Below are 20,559 nucleotides of genomic sequence, written 5' to 3'. Positions count from 1 at the left end.
CTAGGTACTGAAAGACACCACAAATACCTAAGAAAGAAGAATTTGTGCAAAAAGTGGAAATAGCTGAAATGGACTTTCTCTCAACCAAATTGTTTGCAACAAAGTTAAATCAATGGAAAGAGGTTTGGCAGCCCATGTATGATTGGTTGAACATGCAGGAATAGTAGTAATAAAGGAGAGGGAAGATGGAAGAGATGTTTTAATTAAACTGATAGATGAACTTAGAAGAAGAACCAGATCAAAGTTCTCTTCGCCCAAAATGTTCTTTTATGTGTATTTTTCATTTATTGTTTTTGATTTTGCATTGATATGACATTTGTGTTATTGTGTTTTTGTTTTTGTATTGTTATAACATTTGTGTTATTGTTATTGTGTTGTTGTATTGATGTTGTTTATTATGTAAAAAATAAAAATATTATGAATAAATAAGGTTCCAGAGAAGATCCAGGAAATTACAGACCGGCAAGTCTACTGTCGATAACTGGTAAATTGGTGCAATCTTATTAAATATAGAATTAGTAGGCACGTTGATGAACAAAGGCTATTAAGGCAGAATCAACATGAATTCTGTAAGGTAAGATTTTGTGTCACTAACCCTGTTAGAGTTCTTTGAGGGGATGAACAAACATGGGACAATGGTGACCCAAGCTGGACTGTAGCTAGTGGTCGGATGCACAGGGCAGTGCCCCCTATCAAATTTGCAGCATTTCCACCTCAGTTTCCCCCTTTAATTCTAAATTTTGGTGGGGTAGCCACAACACCTTGTGCTGCACCACCACTGATACCTTGTTTCCTTCCTTTCACTTTTGATTCCTTCCTTCTTCCTCATATTAGCTGGCATAGACTTTCTCTTCCAGTCCTCTTCCATCCCCCCATGTCAGCTTTGGCAGAGCTCCTTAATTTTGGAAGTCAGGTGGATGAGCTTGTTACCTCTAATAATTTAGTTAAATTTCAAATTAATTTAATTTTAACATTGATTTACTTTGATTTAATTACTATACCCTAATGGAGAGCCAGTTTGGTGTAGTGGTTAAGTGTGCGGACTCTTATCTGGGAGAACCGGGTTTGATTCCCCACTCCTCCACTTGCACCTGCTAGCATGGCCTTGGGTCAGCCATAGCTCTGGTAGAGGTTGTCCTTGAAAGGGCAGCTCCTGTGAGAGCCCTCTCCAGCCCCACCCACCTCACAGGGTGTCTGTTGTGGGGGAGGAAGGTAAAGGAGATTGTGAGCCACTCTGAGATTCTTCGGAGTGGAGGGCGGGATATAAATCCAATATCATCTTCTTCTTCTTGCACCTTCCACCACCCACCCCCAGCAAATTCCTGGCTATGGGCCTGGACCCAATAGATGTTGTTTACCTAGACTTCCAGAAGGCTTTTGATAAAAGTTCCTCATCAAAGGCTCCTAAGTAAACTCAGTCATCATGGGATAAGGGGACAAGTCCTGATGTGGATTAAAAACTTGTTAATTAACAGAAAACAGCATGAGTAGAAATTTTTCACAGTGGAGAGTAGTAAGCAGCTGGGTACCACAGGGTGGTCAGTACAGGGTCTAGTGCTTTTTAACTTTTTCATTAATGGTTTGGAGTTGGGAGTAAGCAGTGAAGGGGCTAAGCTTGTGGATGACACTTGAATTGTTCAATGTGGTGAGAACCAGGGAGATTGCAAGGCGTTTCAGAGGGTGTCAAGGCTGGTCGAATGGGTGTCAATGTGGCATATGAGGTTCAATATAGGTAAATGCAAAGTCATGCACATTGGAGCCAAAAATCCTAGCTATAAACCCATGTTGATGGGGTCCAAACTGGTGGAGACTAATAAGGAGAGAGCTCTTGGAGTCATGGTATATAATTCACTGAAAATGTTGATGCAGTGTGCAATGGCGATAAAAAAAGCAAATGCTATGCTAGGGATTAAGGTTAAGATTAGTGGTTTATTTTGTATTCCTTCAGAATTGTTCATATGTCTCTGGCATAATAAAGTTCAGACATTTTGTGATACTGTTTTGAATCCATGAGCCATTTTATACAGTCAACAGAACCAGATGGCAAAGTCCCCACTGAACTTTGCCACGATGGTAAGTAGGCTTGCACACAAAAAATAAGTATTCTAGGGAGAAAGTGTTGCCAGCATTTTCCTTGATGTGCTAGATTTCTATGCAAAGGCTGTTTTCCCCCCATGCAGGATTATTGAAACAAGCACCAGCCCTGTTTACATAAATGCTGCCTGAAATGGTTCAGAAGTTTTGTTGCTATGTTTTCAGCTGGCTAGCAGTTTTCATTTTTATAAAGGATTACTGCCTTTTCACTGGTTGCATGTAATGAATTAGTACTAGTTTTAAATGGTGTTGACCTCATTTTACAATAATAATTTTCAGTTTTGAGACAGAATGCTATGAACGGCACTAAAGGTTCTGCTGTGTTCCTTCACTGTTTGATATTTTTGCATCCTGATAGAAGTTTGACACCACCACTCCTATACCTTTCTGTGAATAGAAAGCATTCTGTGTTGCTGTCAATCTGACACCTCTCTTTGGCAATAAACTCAGTTTTGACATGCCATGTGCAAACCATTTGAGGCTCTATTTTTGGTGAAGTACCCTCATTCTTGCAAGACTTGTGAGTAGGAAGAAAATTACATGCTGGAATGTTATATAAAACTGATTCACATGAGTGGGTGCAAAATCCTGGGAAAATCTGTATCTCCACATTGTGGGAAAATAGCATTCTTCCTTTATACAGTATGTTCTGTTAGAATATGTGAGCCTTGTTCGTTAAAAATACTAAAACAAATTGTCTGCTTCTGCTGTCCTTCAGTTGACATGGGCCCCCTTGAAAACTTGTGACAGGTAGGATCTTAAACAGTCTTTAGAAAAAAAGCAAAAAGTGTCAATGAATGTACTAGCATCCTTCAGCCTTTTAGCATCAAATTTTCTATGAGCACCCAGACTTAGGCAAAGGCTACCTGGTCATCTTCACAATCACCTTGTGTCGTTTATAGCTCTTTTTCCTTGCAGAGCAGTATATAATCAGGATAGTAAACCAAATTGTTCAGATTATGCTTTTTGTTTTGGTATGCAACAGAACATATTTAAAAAGCAAATTTATGTACTATGTTTCATTACTGTAATATTTCTGTAATGTTTCTGTGTCTATTAAGTGAATATCTCAAGATTTACCTTTTGTACTGAGAAATGATGAGTTTTGCAAGAATAAGTCATAAAATGGTAAAAATAACTAAGGAAAACTCAAGATCTCACATTTTAGTGCAGGGGTGGTGTTGTGTCCTAGGCTCAAATGGGAGAACTGTTACTTTTGGAGGGAAGCTGAACAAGCCAAAGCTTGTACTCCAAACCAGGGTTCCAGAGAAGGCCTAAGCGTGCCCAATCAGGGGAAGGATTGAAACATAAGTAGCCAATCAACATCTAGGCTCATACTGTACCCTGATAGGCCCTTAGGGCCTTGTAAATAGCCAATCCATGTAAATAGTTAAGGACCAATCAGAAGGGGGCAAGAATTGTATAAAAGAGCGGGAAGTTTGAATAGAGCTCAGTCTGTGTGTGTGTTCCTGAAGTAAAGCTTGCTGAAATCACTCTCCGACTCTGGTCTCTTACTGCGCCAACCCCAGTACTTTACACTGGCAACGAAGGTGGGATGCCAGTAAGAACCAGCAACAGAACCAGGAACACGGAAAGGTGGCTAAATCCAAGCCATCTGGGTCCGCACCTCCGCTCTGCGCACACCCCAGCTCGCAAGCCGCCCAGACACGCTGCCAAGAATGGAGGCTCCAGCCAACCTCCTACAGCCCTTTAGCATCGATCGCCCCGAGCTGTGGGACTCGTGGGTCGAAGGCTTCCAGTCATACCTGACCTTCCGGAAGATTACAGAGACTACCATGCAGAGAGCTCTGCTTATCAGTACGTGTGGCACGGAGACCGTGGACTTAACCAGGGCTCTTCTCCAACCCAGGAAGCTCTCAGAGACGCCGGTGGACGACATCAGCGCTCTGGAGAAGTATTTCCAGCCCCAGCCAACCAAGCTCACCCGGCACTGGGACTTCCGACAAAGGACACAGAAGGCAGGCGAAACCACGATGGCGTTCTTGACAAGCCTGCGCCGGGTGGCAAGCCGATGCAGTTTTGCAGACCTCAACGAAGCCCTTCTTGACCAGTTTGTATGGGGCTTGAGGGACAAAAAACTAGTACAGAAACTCCTGTCCCTCTCCGAGTGCGACCTAACAAAGGCAATCGATGTGGCCACCAGCTGGGAGAAGGGCAGATCAGCAGAGCCACGGCTGACAAGACAGGCTGCGGCACACTAGATCAACCCTGAACCATCTACAGAGGACTCAGACGAGGACAAAGCTCTACAAACCGGCTATCGTTCAGCAGGAAGGAAGACCACCCATGTCCCACAGGGCATGAGACACAAGACACTACCTGCATGTGCAAGTTGCGGAGGCCAGCACGAGCGGAAGACCTGCCGATTCTGGAATGCCACCTGTCGACTCTGCAACAAGGAAGGCCACATCGCCTGCGCCTGCAGATCCAAATCCCGAGCACGCGTCCCGCAAAGATCTGCGCACTCCGAAGGCCAGCCAGACTTCGAGACCAACGCTCTCCACGCCCACCCATACCCAGTACAGTACCTACCCTCGCCAGTCAGGCCCTCCAAAATCCGGGTCAATGTAGGGATCGGGAGGGGGGTGCCCTGCCAAATGGAGGTGGACTCTGGGTCAGCATCATCTATTATAGCGGCAGAAACATTTTTTAAAATTCCCACCAGGCTGAGGCCTCGTCTCAGGGACCCGGGTTTTATCTTAGTGGACTTCCAGAAGAATAAGGTGCCTATCTTGGGAGTGGGCCCGGTCCCAGTCCAATACAAGGGGTTCAAGGGCCAGCTACAAGTGCTAGTGGTCAAGAACCACCTTACAAACCTTTTGGGTCTCAACTGGTTCAAGCCCCTGGGAATAGAGATCAGGGGGGTCAATAAGACTGTCGGAGTGGACTTTAACAAGGTTTGCGAAGAGTTCCCGGCCGTTTTCGATGGCACCTTGGGCTGCTACACGGGTCCCCCGGTTACACTACATCTCGACCCCACAGTGCGGCCTATTAGGCTTAAAGCGCGGCGAGTTCCATTCGCGCTCAAGCCTAAAATTGAGGAGGAACTGGATAAACTGATTGCACAGGGAATACTAGAGCCTGTCACCCACGTAACCTGGGAAACTCCCATTGTGACTCCAGTCAAGCCCAGTGGGGAGGTGCGGATTTGTGCAGACTATAAGTGCACCCTCAACAAGGCTCTTCAGGCCCACGCATACCCTGTGCCCATCGTCAGCCACGTTTTAGCCACCCTAGCTGGCGCAAAATTTTTTGGCAAGTTGGACTTGGCCCAAGCTTACCAACAGCTGCCGGTGGATGAGGCCACGGCCAACGCCCAAACGATTGTGACCCACCGGGGGGCCTTTAGAGTAAAGCGGTTGCAATTTGGCGTGAGTGTGGCTGCGGGGTGGGGGGGTGGGCTCCCTCTGGGTATCCTACCCCCCCAGGGAAAGTGTATGCGCAATACATAGCCTCTCCTCTCCCGGTGTACTGAATGCCGCGTGGTCACTGTCTGGCTATGCCTGGCAGATGGTCACTGCAATGGCCTCTCCTGCATTACTGCATCCGTAGCAACACCTTCTCGCTGGTCCCCCCCATTTTTCACAGAGTTTGCTACGTCATGGTGTGACCGAATTGTCCGGCGGTATAACCGGATGGGCAGGCTGGGCCCACCAACCTTGCCAGCCTAAGAGAAGGAAAACTCTAACATCAAACCCGGGCAGATAGAGCTCGTTAATATAACACCTACCACCTGGAGGACTCGCTGCCGGCGTCCCGGCTTACTGGGCCATGGCAGATGACCCCCAGGTGAAAGGGTGGAGCCAGTACCGCGCACACTGCACTTCACCTAAAAAATTCCTCTGCGCAGGCCTGAAGGGCATATCCACATACAAAACCCACAACGCATCAAGTCCTGCAGCGATGGGCAAGGGGCAAAACGGCAGGTGGAAGGTGCCACTGGAAGCCGCAGTCCCGATCCTGCATGTAGGCGGTTCAGGGTATTGGTCGCCTGATGCTAACCCGGAGATGAAAGCATTTTTCGGCAGCACCCTGAACGACCAAGCAGCCTTATCTAGGGACAGCACTGCTTGCTCCACATGGAGAGGGGCCTAGAAAAGGTGGCCTAAACAAAGCTCGTCTCCTCCACCCCAATTGGCTAGCTGCGGTCAACGGGCATCCTTACTTGTGGTCAAAAAATAACAACAAAGAAAAGGCATGCACCCGCCTCACAAAGTGTGCAAAGACTAAAGCTTGCGTGTTGGAACATCAGAACCATGCTTGACACAGTAGACAGTGGTCGCCCTGAACGACGCTCTGCTCTAGTTGCCCACGAACTTCTCAGATTGAATATCGACATAGCAGCTCTCAGTGAGGTCCGTTTCCCTGAGGAAGGTAGTCTTCAAGAACATGGTGCTGGCTATACCCTCTACTGGTCAGGTAAGTCAAAGGCTGAGAGCCACCTTTCTGGCGTTGGCTTCATGGTCAGGAACTCCATTGCCTCCAAACTCGAAAACCTGCCAACAGGTCACTCACATCATGTCCATGCGCCTCCCACTTCAAAACAAGCAGCATGCAACACTCTTCAGTGTGTATTCCCCAACCGTTCAAGCAGATCCTGCAGAAAAGAACAAGTTCTATGCTGATCTACACAACCTCGTACGGAAGACCCCTACAGAGGACAAGGTGATCATCCTTGGCGACTTCAATGCCAGAGTAGGTAAAGACTTGGAAGCCTGGAAAGGAGTACTTGGCAAACACGGCATTGGCAACTGCAATGACAACGGACGCCTTCTGCTAGAATTCTGCATGGAGCACCAGCTCACCATCACCAACACTATCTTCCAGCAGAAGAACAGTCTGAAGACAACCTGGACGCACCCACGGTCCAAGCACTGGCACCTTATCGACTACATTCTGGTGCGCCAGAGAGACCTTCGAGATGTCTTACACACCCGAGTAATGCCCAGTGCAGAATGTCATACGGATCATCGTCTTGTACGCTGCAATCTCCATCTTCACTTTAAACCCACACCCAGGAGAGGAGGTATCCCTCGGAGGAAGTTTCAGGTTGGCAGTCTCCAGTCAGCCGAAGTTAAAGCTGCCTTCCAGGCAAAACTCCAGTCAAGAATTGAGGACCCCAGTTGCCCCACAGACCCTTCTCCAGAAGCACTCTGGGAACACCTAAAAACTACCGTCCTGCAGATCTCTGAAGAAGTCCTCGGGTTCTCCACAAGGAAGAACAAGGACTGGTTTGATGAGAACAATCAAGAGATCCAAGATTTACTGGCGAAAAAGAGATCTGCCTACCAAGCACATCTTGCTCAGCCCTCCTGTCCTGGGAAAAAAGCAACCTTTCGCGCTGTATATAGCAACCTCCAGTGCAAGCTTCGAGACATTCAGAACGAGTGGTGGACCAAGCTTGCTGAGAGAACCCAGCTGTGTGCAGACACTGGTGATTTAAGAGGGTTCTACGAAGCCCTGAAGGCAGTATATGGTCCATCATATCAGACTCAGAGTCCCTTGCGTAGTGCAGGCAGCCAAGTGCTCCTCACAGACAAGGCATCCATATTGAACCGGTGGTCGGAGTATTTTCAGGTTCTCTTCAGTGCCAACCGCGTAGTTCAAGATTCAGCAACTCACCTCACCCCACTTCAACCAGTGAAAACAGAGTTGGATGAGATCCCCACTCTAGAAGAGACTGTTAAAGCCATCAAGCAACTGAAAAGTGGCAAGGCAGCAGGAGTTGATGGAATTCCACCAGAGATCTGGAAGCATGGGGGCACAGTACTACATAGCTCACTTCACAAAGTACTTGTCACCTGCTGGGAACAAGGCAAATTACCACAGGACTTTCGCGATGCAATCATCATCACCCTATACAAGAACAAAGGGGAAAAGTCAGACTGCTCCAACTACCGGGGGATAACCCTGCTCTCCATCGCAGGCAAAATCCTTGCCAGAATACTCCTGAACAGACTGGTGCCCGCCATTGCAGAAGAACTCCTCCCAGAGAGCCAGTGCGGCTTCAGAGCTAACAGGAGCACCACCGACATGGTATTTGTTCTCAGGCAGCTCCAAGAGAAATGCAGGGAACAAAACAAGGCTCTGTATGTGACTTTTGTCGACCTTACCAAAGCTTTCGATACCGTTAGCAGGAAAGGCCTGTGGCAAATCTCGGAACGTTTAGGATGTCCCCCAAGGTTCCTCAGCATGATCATCCAGCTACACGAAGACCAACGAGGCCAAGTCAGACACTGCAACGACCTCTCGGTGCCCTTCCCAATAGGCACAGGTGTAAAGCAAGGCTGCGTTCTCGCGCCAACTCTCTTTACGATCTTCTTTAGCATGATGCTTCAAAGAGCCGCAGTAGATCTAGATGATGACGATGGTGTCTACATCCGCTATCGCACTGATGGCAGCCTGTTCAACCTGAGGCGACTAAAGGCCCACTCCAAGACAATGGAAAAACTCATCCGAGAGCTACTGTTTGCTGATGATGCTGCACTCGTCTCCCACTCGGTATCAGCTCTGCAGCATATGACGTCCTGCTTTGCAGAGGCTGCCAAGCTATTTGGCCTAGAAGTTAGTCTGAAGAAGACAGAAGTTCTCCACCAGCCTGCACCCCAGGAAGATTATCACCCTCCCTGCATCACTGTGGGTGAATCAGTTCTGAAGACAGTCCAGCAGTTCAGCTACCTGGGGTGCATCATCTCCTCAGATGCTAAGATCGACAAGAAGATCGACAACATGCTGGCAAAGGGAAACCGTGCCTTTGGCCGACTGCACAAAAGAGTGTGGAGCAACAAGCATCTGAAAAAAGGCACAAAGATCAATGTTTACAAAGCGGTTGTGATGACAACCCTCATCTACGGCTCCGAATAGTGGGTTTTATACCGTCATCACCTGCGACTCCTTGAGCGCTTTCATCAGCGCTGCCTTCGCACCATCCTCAACATCCACTGGAGTGACTTTGTGACCAACACTGAAGTTCTCAAGCGGGCGGAGGTTACCAGCATTGAGGCACTGCTGTTGAAGACGCAGCTGCGCTGGGCAGGGCATATTTCTAGGATGGAAAACCACCGCCTTCCCAAGATTGCCCTGTATGGCGAACTCTCCACCGGCCATCGAAATAGAGGGGCACCAAAGAAGAGGTACAAGGACTCCTTGAAGAAATCCCTTGGCACCTGTCGCATCAACCATCACCAGTGGTCTGACCTAGCCTCAGATCGCAAAGCATGGAGGCACACCATCCACCAGGCTGTCTCTTCTTTTGAGAACGCACGCATAGCTGGTCTTGAGGACAAAAGGAGATTGAGGAAGAATCGCACTGCTACAGCACCAACCCCAAATCAGACTTTTCCCTGCAGCCACTGTGGCCGGACCTGCCTGTCCCACATTGGTCTTGTCAGCCACCAGCGAGCCTGCAGCAGACGTGGACTATTGCACCCTTCTTAAATCTTCGTTCACGAAGCCAAGCCGAGAGAGGGCTCCGGGGTTGTTCCAGGAACTCATGGACTCTCTTTTAAAAGGACTTCCCGGAGTCACTCCATTTTTCGATGATGTGCTGATCGCGGCAGCCTCGCCTGAAGAATTCGCCGCCCGCCTTAGAGGAGTCCTACAACGTTTTGAAACAGCCGGCCTCAAGGTCAAACGGGAGAAGTGCCTCCTGGGCGTGGATCGGGTGGAATTCCTGGGGTTCTCCATCGATGCCCAGGGGGTCCACCCCTCCGTCGCCAAGCTGCGTGCCATCAGAGATGCTCCAGCGCCCACCAACAAGCAAGAACTCCAGGCCTTCCTCGGCCTCCTAAACTTTTATCATGCTTTTCTCCCTCACAAGGCAGCGGTGGCCGAACCCCTGCACCGACTTCTAGACAAGAATCGACCCTGGGCATGGGGCCGCCAGCACGCTAAAGCCTTCCAGGATATCAAGGGCCTCCTGATGTCCAACTCCGTCCTTGCCCATTTTGACGAGACCCTGCCCTTGGTCCTTGCATGCGACGCATCCCCTTATGGTGTGGGGGCAGTTCTGGGCCACCGACTCCCTGATGGGACCGAAGTCCCTATCGCGTACTACTCGCGGACCCTCTCGTCGGCGGAGCGGAACTACGCCCAAATCGACAAAGAAGGGTTGGCAGTTGTGGCCGGCGTCAAAAAATTTCATGATTACATCTACGGCCGGCCCTTTACCCTCTATACGGACCACAAACCCCTCTTGGGCCTCTTTGCATCGGACCGGCAGACCCCTCAGGTGTTGTCCCCACGGGTCCTCCGTTGGTCCATTTTTCTAGCTGGCTACACCTACACCCTAGTGCATCGCCCGGGCAAGGCAATGGGCCATGCTGACGCCCTGAGCCGCTTGCCCTTGCCTGACGTGGATCCCGATCCAGCCCCGGCTCATCAGCTCCTACTGATGGACATGCTTCCGGACAGGCCATTGCTCGCCCGCGACGTTGCTGCCCGCTCCGCTCGTGATCCAATCTTCTCCCGTGTCTTGGACTGGGTGGGGAGGGGGTGGCCCAAGGGCTCGACTGGGCCGGAATTTACTCCATTTGCAGCCCGGAAAGATGAACTATCCACCCACAAAGGCTGCCTACTATGGGGCAACACAGTCGTCATCCCTAAACCCTTGCAAGACCAAGTGCTTAGAGCCCTGCACGAGGCACACCCGGGCATAGTCCGCATGAAGGCTCTCGCACGGAGCTATGTCTGGTGGCCCGGCCTCGATGCAGAAATTGAGGCTTGAGTTAAAAGGTGCCTGACATGCCAGGTGTCAAGGCCTGACCCCCCACGTGGCCCAGTGCAATCATGGGAATCCACCAAACCCCGCTGGTCAAGACTGCATATGGACTTTGCTGGCCCCTTCCATGGGCGGACTCTACTCATACTAGTGGATTCATACTCCAAGTGGTTGGAGGTGGTCCAGGTGCCCTCGCCATCATCACAGGCGACCATCACGGCTCTGAGGGCCATCTTTGCAACCCACGGGTTGCCGGAGACCATCATCACCGACAACGGCACAGCATTCACGTCCGCAGTGTTCCAGGACTTCTTGGCCAAGAACCTCATCAGGCACATTCGCTCTGCCCCGTTTCATCCAGCCACCAACGGCCAGGCAGAGTGGATGGTGCACACGGCAAAGGAGGCCTTGAACCGTTTGGGCCCCTCAGACTGGCCAAAAGACATGGCGTGTTTCCTAATGGCCTACCAGACCACACCTACCGCCTCCACAGGTCGCAGTCCAGCAGAACTCCTCATGGGCTGCTGCATCTGCACCCTGCTGGACAAGCTGCACCCTGACCGAGCCCCAGACAGGCGACCGGCGCCGGAACACCTTAAAGCCCCCAGAGGGTTCTACCCAGGTGAGACAGTGTGGGCACGGAACTATGCCACCACTGGCCCCGCCTGGCTCCCTGGAAAGTTGGACCACGTCACCGGACCGGTCTCCTATGCAGTGACCTTGGAGGTTGGACATCTCCTGAGGCGACACATCGACCAACTCCGAGGTCGCCTGCCTGCCGGGGAGCCAAGGTCAGAGGCTCCAGATCCGGACAACGTAAGTCCCCGAGAGCCTGACACAGAACAGGGTTCCGTGGAGCCCACTTCTGCCCAGCAGGAGGAGACCCCCGACCGCGCAGCTGAACCCAGGTCTCCCGGGGCCGCCGTCCCAGATGTCTCCAGCTCTGCAGCCGCGGAACCACCAACCGAGTCGGAATGCCCAGTCCCCTCGGAACTCCGACGCTCGACACGAGACCGCCGCCCTCCGGCATATCTCCAGGACTGTGTCACCTGATAGCTGGAACTATGGGGGGAGGGGTGTTGTGTCCTAGGCTGAAATGGGAGAACTGTTACTTTTGGAGGGAACTGTTACTTTTGGAGGGAAGCTGAACAAGCCAAAGCTTGTACTCCACACCAGGGTTCCAGAGAAGGCCTAAGCGTGCCCAATCAGGGGAAGGATTGAAACATAAGTAGCCAATCAACATCTAGGCTCATACTGTACCCTGATAGGCCCTTAGGGCCCTTTAAATAGCCAATCCATGTAGATAGTTAAGGACCAATCAGAAGGGGGCAAGAATTGTATAAAAGAGCGGGAAGTTTGAATAGAGCTCAGTCTGTGTGTGTGTTCCTGAAGTAAAGCTTGCTGAAATCACTCTCCAACTCTGGTCTCTTACTGCGCCAACCCCAGTACTTTACAGGTGGCCAACCTGCGGCTCTTAAACCCCTCTCCTGCGCCTCCTGATGCTCTCCGCCCCCGTCCCCAATGCCTTCATCTTCTCTTGGCAATGCTGCCCAGTGCCCCTCATGGGCCGGCCACAACCAGTGCTGTTGGGGAGGTGGTGCGTGTGTATCTGTTTGAGCAGGGGGGAGAGGGTGGGGTGGAGAGAAGGCCATGGGCATCCATCTCCCCTCAGCAGCATGGCCCCGGTGTTTTTCATGGCTAGCACTGTCGGGGGAGGTGGGGTGCATGTGTGTGTGTGTGAGCTTGGAGGGATGGGGGAAGCAGTGGGTGCGTGTGAGCCAGAGGGATGAGGTGGGGGTGCATGTGTGAGAGCTGGAGGGATGGGGTCAGGGAGCCTTTGTGTGTGTGTAATGCATTGTGAACAGTCAATAATTCCCAACAGTCATACATAAACCTCTTAAAAAGAGCAATAGTAAACAGGTAGCAACTCCAGTTTCAGAAAGTTTACATAAATCTGTGAACACATTGTTTATCCCCTTCTATATATGTGTGTGAAGATACCTAATTTAGTGGAATACTGCTGTAAGAACTGACTTCCCAAACCTGGCATCCTTCTGTGCTTTTGCATCTGAAGTGTAATGTGCAGCAAACATTGATGGTGAAGACTACGTCTCCACAGAACAAATGTCTTCTAATGACACTCCTGCCATAAAGGAGTGTTGATGTTGCCACTGCTGAGTGTGTCTTTTTTTAGGCAAGTTCAGTAATGACTCTCCCACTAATTGATCACAGCATAATTGCAGATATAATCAATTTAGCCAGTCTCTGTCTGGTTATCGGGAATCACTTTCTTGGGTTAGCATAACACACAAATTTTATTTTATTTGTATCCCGCTCTCCCTGCCGAAGCAGGCTGAAGGTGACTCACAGCATAAAAACACTAAAAACAGTTAAAAACAATACACAGTTAAAAACAAACAACCAGTTATGCTTTCTAAACCCACTAGTCCTTGACATATAAAAGAAGAGAGCCCTTCTAACATCGAATCTATGTAAGGTTATTTGGCCATCATCTGAAGGCTGTGGAAAAAATGATGGAAGTATTATTGGCCGTGATAAATTGAAAGGTGAAACTATCTTAGGCAGAAACTATGGGTCTGGTCTTAACACCATCTTCTCTGTGTATGGTTGGTCTATTCTAAGTGCACACAATTCGCTAGCCTTTCTAGCCAATATTAGAGCTACTAATGGTGCTATTTTCCATGATAGTTGATGGAGCTCGCACATAGCCATAGGTTCAAACAGTTTCCACAGTAATTTTGATAAAACTGGAGATAAGCTCCATGTTGGAACTAGTGGTCGATATGGTGGTCTAAGGTTCAGAAATACCCCTTAGGAACGTCTTTAACATTGGGTGTACGAACACCATTCTGCCCTCTACCAAAGTATGATAGGCAGAAAGTGCAGATAAGTGGATCTTAATTGATGAAAAACTAAGTCCTGATAGGTGAAGCATTGTTAAATAATTTGGTATGACAGAATCTGGTGCCTCTGTGGGCACCAGCTACATCTTAGAAACATAATCCACAAACCATAACCATTTGAACCTGTATGACCTACGCATGGATGGTTTTCTAGCATTTAACAAAAATGTTGACGCCTCTGGTAACATTTATCTGTGGATATTCTAAAGCGGCCCTCCTGTGCCAGCCAGTCAGGTGGGAGGGACTGAATGAAGAGGGCTACGTCTGATTTGGTCTTCGGATTTCCCTAGCAAAATCAACATTTTTAGATTTGTTAGTAGAATTGACTTTAAATAAGAATACAATTTTCTTATTTTAAAAAAAATGCCTTTAGCTTTATTTTAATCATTAATTATTGGCCATGGTGTATGCTTGGTTGTTGCCTTCAAGAGGACATGGGAATATTTTTCTTACTCCTTTTCATGTGGCTATATGAGCTGAGTTTATAGCCTGAAATGAAATGGAATGCCTCATCACTTAAACTAGCAATTTTTGAATGTAGTTATTATATGTGAGCAGATGGTAAATGAATGATCTAGTCCCTACTGGGTAACAACCAGTGAAAAGGAAATGACTAATTGAACATCAAGAACAAGATGTCCTGCTTGTAGCAGTCAAAATATGTGATAATTGAGATTTGTGCCTCAAAAATGTTATCTAAAGATCTGCTTCAACAGCATTTAACCTTTTAATCAGCGTGGGCAGCTTGCTCTGATTTTGATGATGTAGTGAGGAGAGTTGTACAACTAGTAAGTCTGAAGGGAAGGGATTTTCTTAATAGAATAAAGAATATAATGCCATAAGGAAACCTTTTTACGTGGCACATAATCTTTTCTTTCTGATTATAATGACAGAACAGTTAAGCTTGACAGCATCAAATCTAACTCTGGTAATTAGACATTAGTTTTCTTTCTAGGTGGCACTTTCTCAGAAAGTTTGCACCATGGTTTTATAAAGTTTCTAATGGTTTGAAAATGCTCTTTCAGTTTTAAATGCTACATGAACTATAACGCAAATAAATAGTACCGTATATACTCGAGTATAAGTCGACCCGAATATAAGCCGAGGCTTCTAATTTTACCCCAAAAATCTGGGAAAACTTATTGACTCGAGTATAAGCCGAGGGTGGGAAACGCAGCAGTTACTGGTAAACCTATGGTACCTTTCATATACTGCCCCACAAGTTGGCCAGCTTGGAGAAGGCATTTTTTTCTCCTTAAATCACTTCTCCAAGCCAAGTCAGCCAGCCACTTGGAGAATCCATTTAAAGCTAACGTTGCTTTCTTTCCACCTCCCCCCTCTGTTTTCCTTCCTTCCTCCCTCTTATGGCTCTCAAACATCTGACATCCATGTCTTGTGGCTCTCAAGCATCTGATGTTCATTCTAGATGGCTCTTACATTAAGCAAATCTGGCTTTGAGAGCCACACAATATGTGTGAAAGGGCCACACGTATCATCCAAGCCACCGTTTGGCCACTCCTGGTTATTATAAACTACTTGAAATATTTGTAGAAGGGTTTTTTATGCTGTTTATCTATGTTAAGGATTTAATTTGTTGCACTGTTACATAACAGCATAGATAATGCATTTTTACATGCTTTATAGTATGTTTGCCTGACTGTTTCCAGAAAAGAGTGAGCTGTAGGATTGCATCCCATTCGGTGCCAGCCAGACCATCGGTCAGACCTCTCCTTTTAAGAACATTCTCAGACTAATCTAATGTATTGTAACAGGTATCCTGTTGTCAAGAATTAGAGCCTTGGAAGGCACGGATTAACCAAGTGATTCCTGAAATCAGTTAAAATCAGGGTCTTGTAATTTCAGCTGTTGGTATCCTAAACAAAACAGGTACAATGCCTGCTATACTTTTAAATTGAGGCTTTTTTGGTAAAAGCATTTGCTTGGATTCTAAGCAATATGAGCAGAGAAGGCATCTTCCTCTAATGCCTGAAGGGACCCAGACTGGGAGTCTGCAGCTCTTCCATTGAAGGAGGTACTGCTGGGCCCGTGTGCCCAGTTAACTGCCATCAGGAATTCTCTTTCTGTTTCCTACAGCACAGATTTCCCTGCCCTTCCAAGTCTACAGCTGCTCTTTCCCCTAGATGCAGGAAAGCCGGGTTCTTTCTAAAGTAGTCTGCATTCTCTGAAATACTGCAGATTCCCCCTCCTCAAAGGCGGGTGTTCTTTTGTGTTTTGTTTGTTGAATCCTACACAGCAATTAGCTCCAATTTATGTTGTACTCTTTCCCAACCTGGAGTTGACCAAAACAGTTCATGCGCCGCTTCCTGTTGCCAGCCCCCCCTTGCACGGCGAAGGCGGAGCGCCGCCGCTTTCTCCCCCCCCCCCCGAGCGGCGGAACCCACGGCCGGCGCCGGTCACGTGTCCCGCAGGGCTCGTCCGTCCCCCTTTCCCGGGCGGGGAAGGAAGAAAAAAAGCCAACGTGCGAAATGGGGCCGGCGTCGTCGTCGTTGCCGTGACGAGCCGCTCCGCTTCCCTCTTGCCTTCCGCGGCTGAGGGAAGCGCCTCTTCCGCCACCCCCTCAGCGAAGCCGGCGAGCGGATTATTATTTTTTTTCCCCCTCCTCAACGACCCCAGGCCGGCCGGCGAGCCTTCCCTTTCGCCATGCCGTCGCCGTCCCTGAGAGGAGGCGAAGGCGTGGAAGCCGCGGGGGAAAGCGGGGCCGCCGCCGCTGCCGCCGGCCGAGCCGCCACTTGGTAAGGATCCCGCTCCGCCGGGGCTTCTCCCTCCCTTTTTACCTGACGGCTGAATAGTGACTCGAGTATATGTCGAGGAGGGGGTTTTTCTGCCCAAAATTTGGGCAGAAAATCTCGACTTATAATCGAGTATATACGGTAACTCACAATTTCTTCCCTGCTAGCCTAATACAGTTTAATTCAGCTGGCTTCAAATTCTGGTCCTCATGATAGGTGGGGTTATTCAGCATTACCAAAATGTGAGAACAAGAATTCTTATTTTGAAGATACCGATATCTTCCATTCAAATTAATATGTCCTACAAATCAGAGCCTAATCAGTCATTCGTTACTACAGTCATGATTATTCACATTGTTGAAAAGCAACACAGATCTCTTTAGCACAAGTGCATGCCGGGTTCTCAGTTGGCCCCTGTGGAATGCAGTCTTGGGTAATACCTGTGCCCTGCTGGACTTATTTAGTTTCTGCAAGGCATACAAAGCCAAATTGTTTAGGTTGGCCTTTAGAAAGTGACCCACATGTTTGGGTTGCATTTATTAGTAGTTTGATGCTAGCCATATAATTTAATATTTTGATGTGTTTTTTCCCCTTTTTTATATGGTTCTTATAATGTTGAAATAGCCCCATGGCGCAGAGTGGTAAAGCTGCAGTACTGCAGTCCTAAATTCTTCTCACGACCTGAGTTTTGATCCCGGCAGAAGCTGGGTTCAGGTAGCCGGCTTGAGGTTGACTCAGTCTTCCATCCTTCTGAAGTCAGTAAAATGAGTACCCAGCTGGGGAAGGCAATGGCAAACCATGCCGTAAAAAGTCTGCCATGAAAACGTTGTAAAAGCAACGTACCCCAGAGTCGGAAATGACTGGGGGACTACCTTTTTAAATAATGTTGAAAGTTGCTGTGAGACCCTTTGAGTGAGAGGCAACTAAAAAAATAAAATAAAGTAAGGCATATGGAACTGTGAGTTCAGCTATAATTTATTTATTTATTTATTTATTACTTTGCATTTATATCCCGCCCTCTCCGCAAGCGGACTCAGGGCGGCTTACAGTATCATAAAAACAATCATTCCATAAAACATATAAAACCATAATACATTTATCAGTTTAAAACTATTACGCTATCTCGATCCAGTCTGGCGGTATTGGGTTCTGACTATGACCACCAGCTTCTGTAGGATGTCCGGTGGCAGCTCATTTTCAGTCAACCAGAAATGCCTGTCTAAACAGTTCGGTCTTACAGGCCCTGCGGAACGCCGACAGATCCCGCAGGGCCCTTATAGCTTCTGGGAGGGTGTTCCAGAGTTCTGGTGCTGCCACCGAGAAGGCCCTAGATCTTGTTGCACATAGCCTGGCTTCTTTTGGGCCAGGGGCAGACAGCAGATTTTTTGTCCCTGATCGCAGTGCTCTCTGGGGGATATATGGGGAAAGGCGGTCCCGTAGATAGGCAGGTCCCTGACCATAAAGGGCTTTAAAGGTTAATACCAACACCTTGAAGCGAACTCGGAACACAACAGGCAACCAGTGCAGCTCTCTCAGCACTGGCTGAATGTGCCCCCGTCGTGGTAGCCCCATTAACAGCCGTGCCGCAGTGTTCTGCACTAGTTGTAGTCTCCGGGTTAGCGTCAGGGGTAGCCCCATGTAGAGAGCATTACAGTGATCTACAGTGATAAAAGAGTACAACTGGAGTTTTTGGGGCATTGCCAGTGGGATTTTTGATGTTTTGAACTGAAGGCTTCCATGCTACATCACACAATGCTTCCTCTCAGTTTTAAGAGATTTAACATGCTGGATTATGGGAGGGGTAACATGCCACTGTTAAAGAAATGAAAGTCCTCTGCAGCACATGGAATTGGTAACATCGTTCTTGGTTCCTGGGCATTGTTAACACTCAATAACAGAAACTGTTGGAATGTCCAGTCCATTTGATAAAGAATTATACTTTTTAAAAAGAATGTTTTATTTAGTTGCATTCTTGGTTATCTACTAAGCTTCAAATTTTGGGTTTTTCTCCTCTTAGGTGTATGATTGCAGATGAGGTAAGTAACTTTCTAAATATGTAATCTATTACACTCAGTTGGCCTACGATTCGTTTTGGATTATTTTAAGCAAGCAGCATTGTTCTCCTACTACCTTGTTCCAACCCACCCATATTTAGATATATGTGAATAGGAGATTAAATAAAGGAGTACTGAAGAGATAAATCTGAAAATGGATACAATCGAAGACCGTTTTCACACACAGCTCACCTCGAAGTCACAATCCTGTTCCTTCTGCAGCGTCTGGTCGGATTTCCCACCATCTGCGCCGAAGTTACAGGAAGTGCTGCAGCTTTTGCGTAGCAAACATAAACCGCTAAAACCCAGTTTACGTTTGCTACGCAAAAGCCGCGGTACTTCCTGTAACTCTGGTGCAGATGGTGGGAAATCCAACAGACGCTGCGGAGGGAACAGGATTGTGACTGCGAGGTAAGCTGTGTGCGAAAACGATCTAAATATCACTTCAATCACTGTTAAAATTATATATCAGAAAATCTTACCATTGTGTAATAGAGTTTCTAAATTTGTTCCAGGGAAACAGAGAAGGAAGAGCTAACTTTACTCTCAATTTTGAAGTGGGGGGTGCGGAACAGATCTCTGTCATTGGAGACCTACCTAATTCTTGGCTCTTCCTAATGACTAGAAGAATGGTTGCCTTGTCCTCCAGAATTTTCTTTGCTTGGAGTATTTATTTATATGTTAGGTTGGTTTTGAAAGATGTTATCGGCAGAGATATGTTCAAAAATATCATAGCTAAAAACATATCTGGATCTTTTAGTAATTCCCAGCCAAATCGTCCTAAATATTTGAGCTAAATAAAAGTCAGCTGACACAGTAGTAGGAGAGAAGTAAGCTTACTTTACTACTTATACTGGCAACTCTCTTTTTTTGCTGTCAAGTCATATTTGATTTATGACAACCCCATGGGTTTTTCCAGGCAAGAGAGAGGTCAAGCATCACCTCATAGTCCTATATATATATTTTTCTCTCTCTCTCCATTGCCAGTTCAGTATTCTAGCTGGTAACGTTTTTCCAATGGATGGAGCAAAGATAATTCCTGAGATCCTTAAGAGATACTTGCAACTGAACCTGGGATCTTCAGTATGCTAAGCATTCATTCTTCTGCTGAGACACAGGTCTTGAACAGAGAATCTGATAGCAGGATCAGTGAGCCAAAGCTCCTCCCATAGTTACATTTCAAGAGTAGCAGTGAACCTTGTTGAAAAGCATCATTGGTTTAAAATAATTCTAAATTTGCAGCTCTCTACTATACTCAAACTGTCTCATAAAATGATGTTGGTTTCACATGTATTTTAAATCATTTACTCTTTTAAGAACATCCTATAATAGATTTAAAAGAAAATGTATATATTTTCCAGAATTCTTTTGTGATTAAGTAACTTTCACTTACAGAACCATCATAATTTTATAATAACAAATGGACTATGGCTCCAAAGGACTCTTTTGTATAGCAAATATATAGCTAGAATCTAGGCTTCCCAAATCCCCCACCTGGGCGGGGGACCCCCGATTTGGAGCCTCCTCCCCCCGCTGGCCAAAAATTCAGAAAACGGGGGGAATGGCAGCCCTTCCCACCCAGCCCTGATCCCAGCAGCTTCTCCTCTCCTGTTCCCACCGATCCCCAATGCTTCTCCTCCTCCCTTCCCTTCCCTTCTCACCTCGATTGCAGCAGCTTCTCTTTGCCCCTCCCCTTCCCACCCAGCTCTATCGCAGCAGGCTGCTTCCTGCCCCACCCCAAAGGACCATGTGCCTTTGCACCTCCGGAGATGGTGAAAGGCTTCAACTTTCTGTGTATGTTGCTGAAATAAGCTGGCTGGTGAGTAGAGAGGGCAATCCCCTACATCAGATTTGCGAGAAGGGGTGTGTGTGTGTGTGGGTAAAGAGGGAAACGTCTTCATTATTCCCTATGGAAATCGTTTCCCTATGGAAATGGGTATAATGGGGAATTGATCTGGAGGTTTCGGGGGCTCTGGGGGAGCTATTTTTTGAGGTAG

The 20,559-nt window shown here is 47.7% G+C and overlaps 1 protein-coding gene across 1 annotated transcript in view; it reads left to right on the top strand.

Annotated features, from left to right (window-relative positions):
- ZRANB3 (zinc finger RANBP2-type containing 3) overlaps positions 1-20,559 on the top strand; it is a 208,443-nt gene that overhangs the window by 58,399 nt on the left and 129,485 nt on the right. The window contains exon 3 of the mRNA XM_060257117.1: positions 18,526-18,544. Coding sequence (XP_060113100.1) covers positions 18,526-18,544 — 19 coding nt within the window. The remainder of the gene's footprint in view (positions 1-18,525; positions 18,545-20,559) is intronic.

Source organism: Heteronotia binoei, chromosome 16 (genome assembly GCF_032191835.1).
Source record: "Heteronotia binoei isolate CCM8104 ecotype False Entrance Well chromosome 16, APGP_CSIRO_Hbin_v1, whole genome shotgun sequence".
Lineage (NCBI taxonomy): Eukaryota > Metazoa > Chordata > Lepidosauria > Squamata > Gekkonidae > Heteronotia > Heteronotia binoei.
The sequence above is the reverse complement of the archived record's forward strand: the minus strand, read 5'-3'. Positions and strand labels throughout refer to the sequence as shown.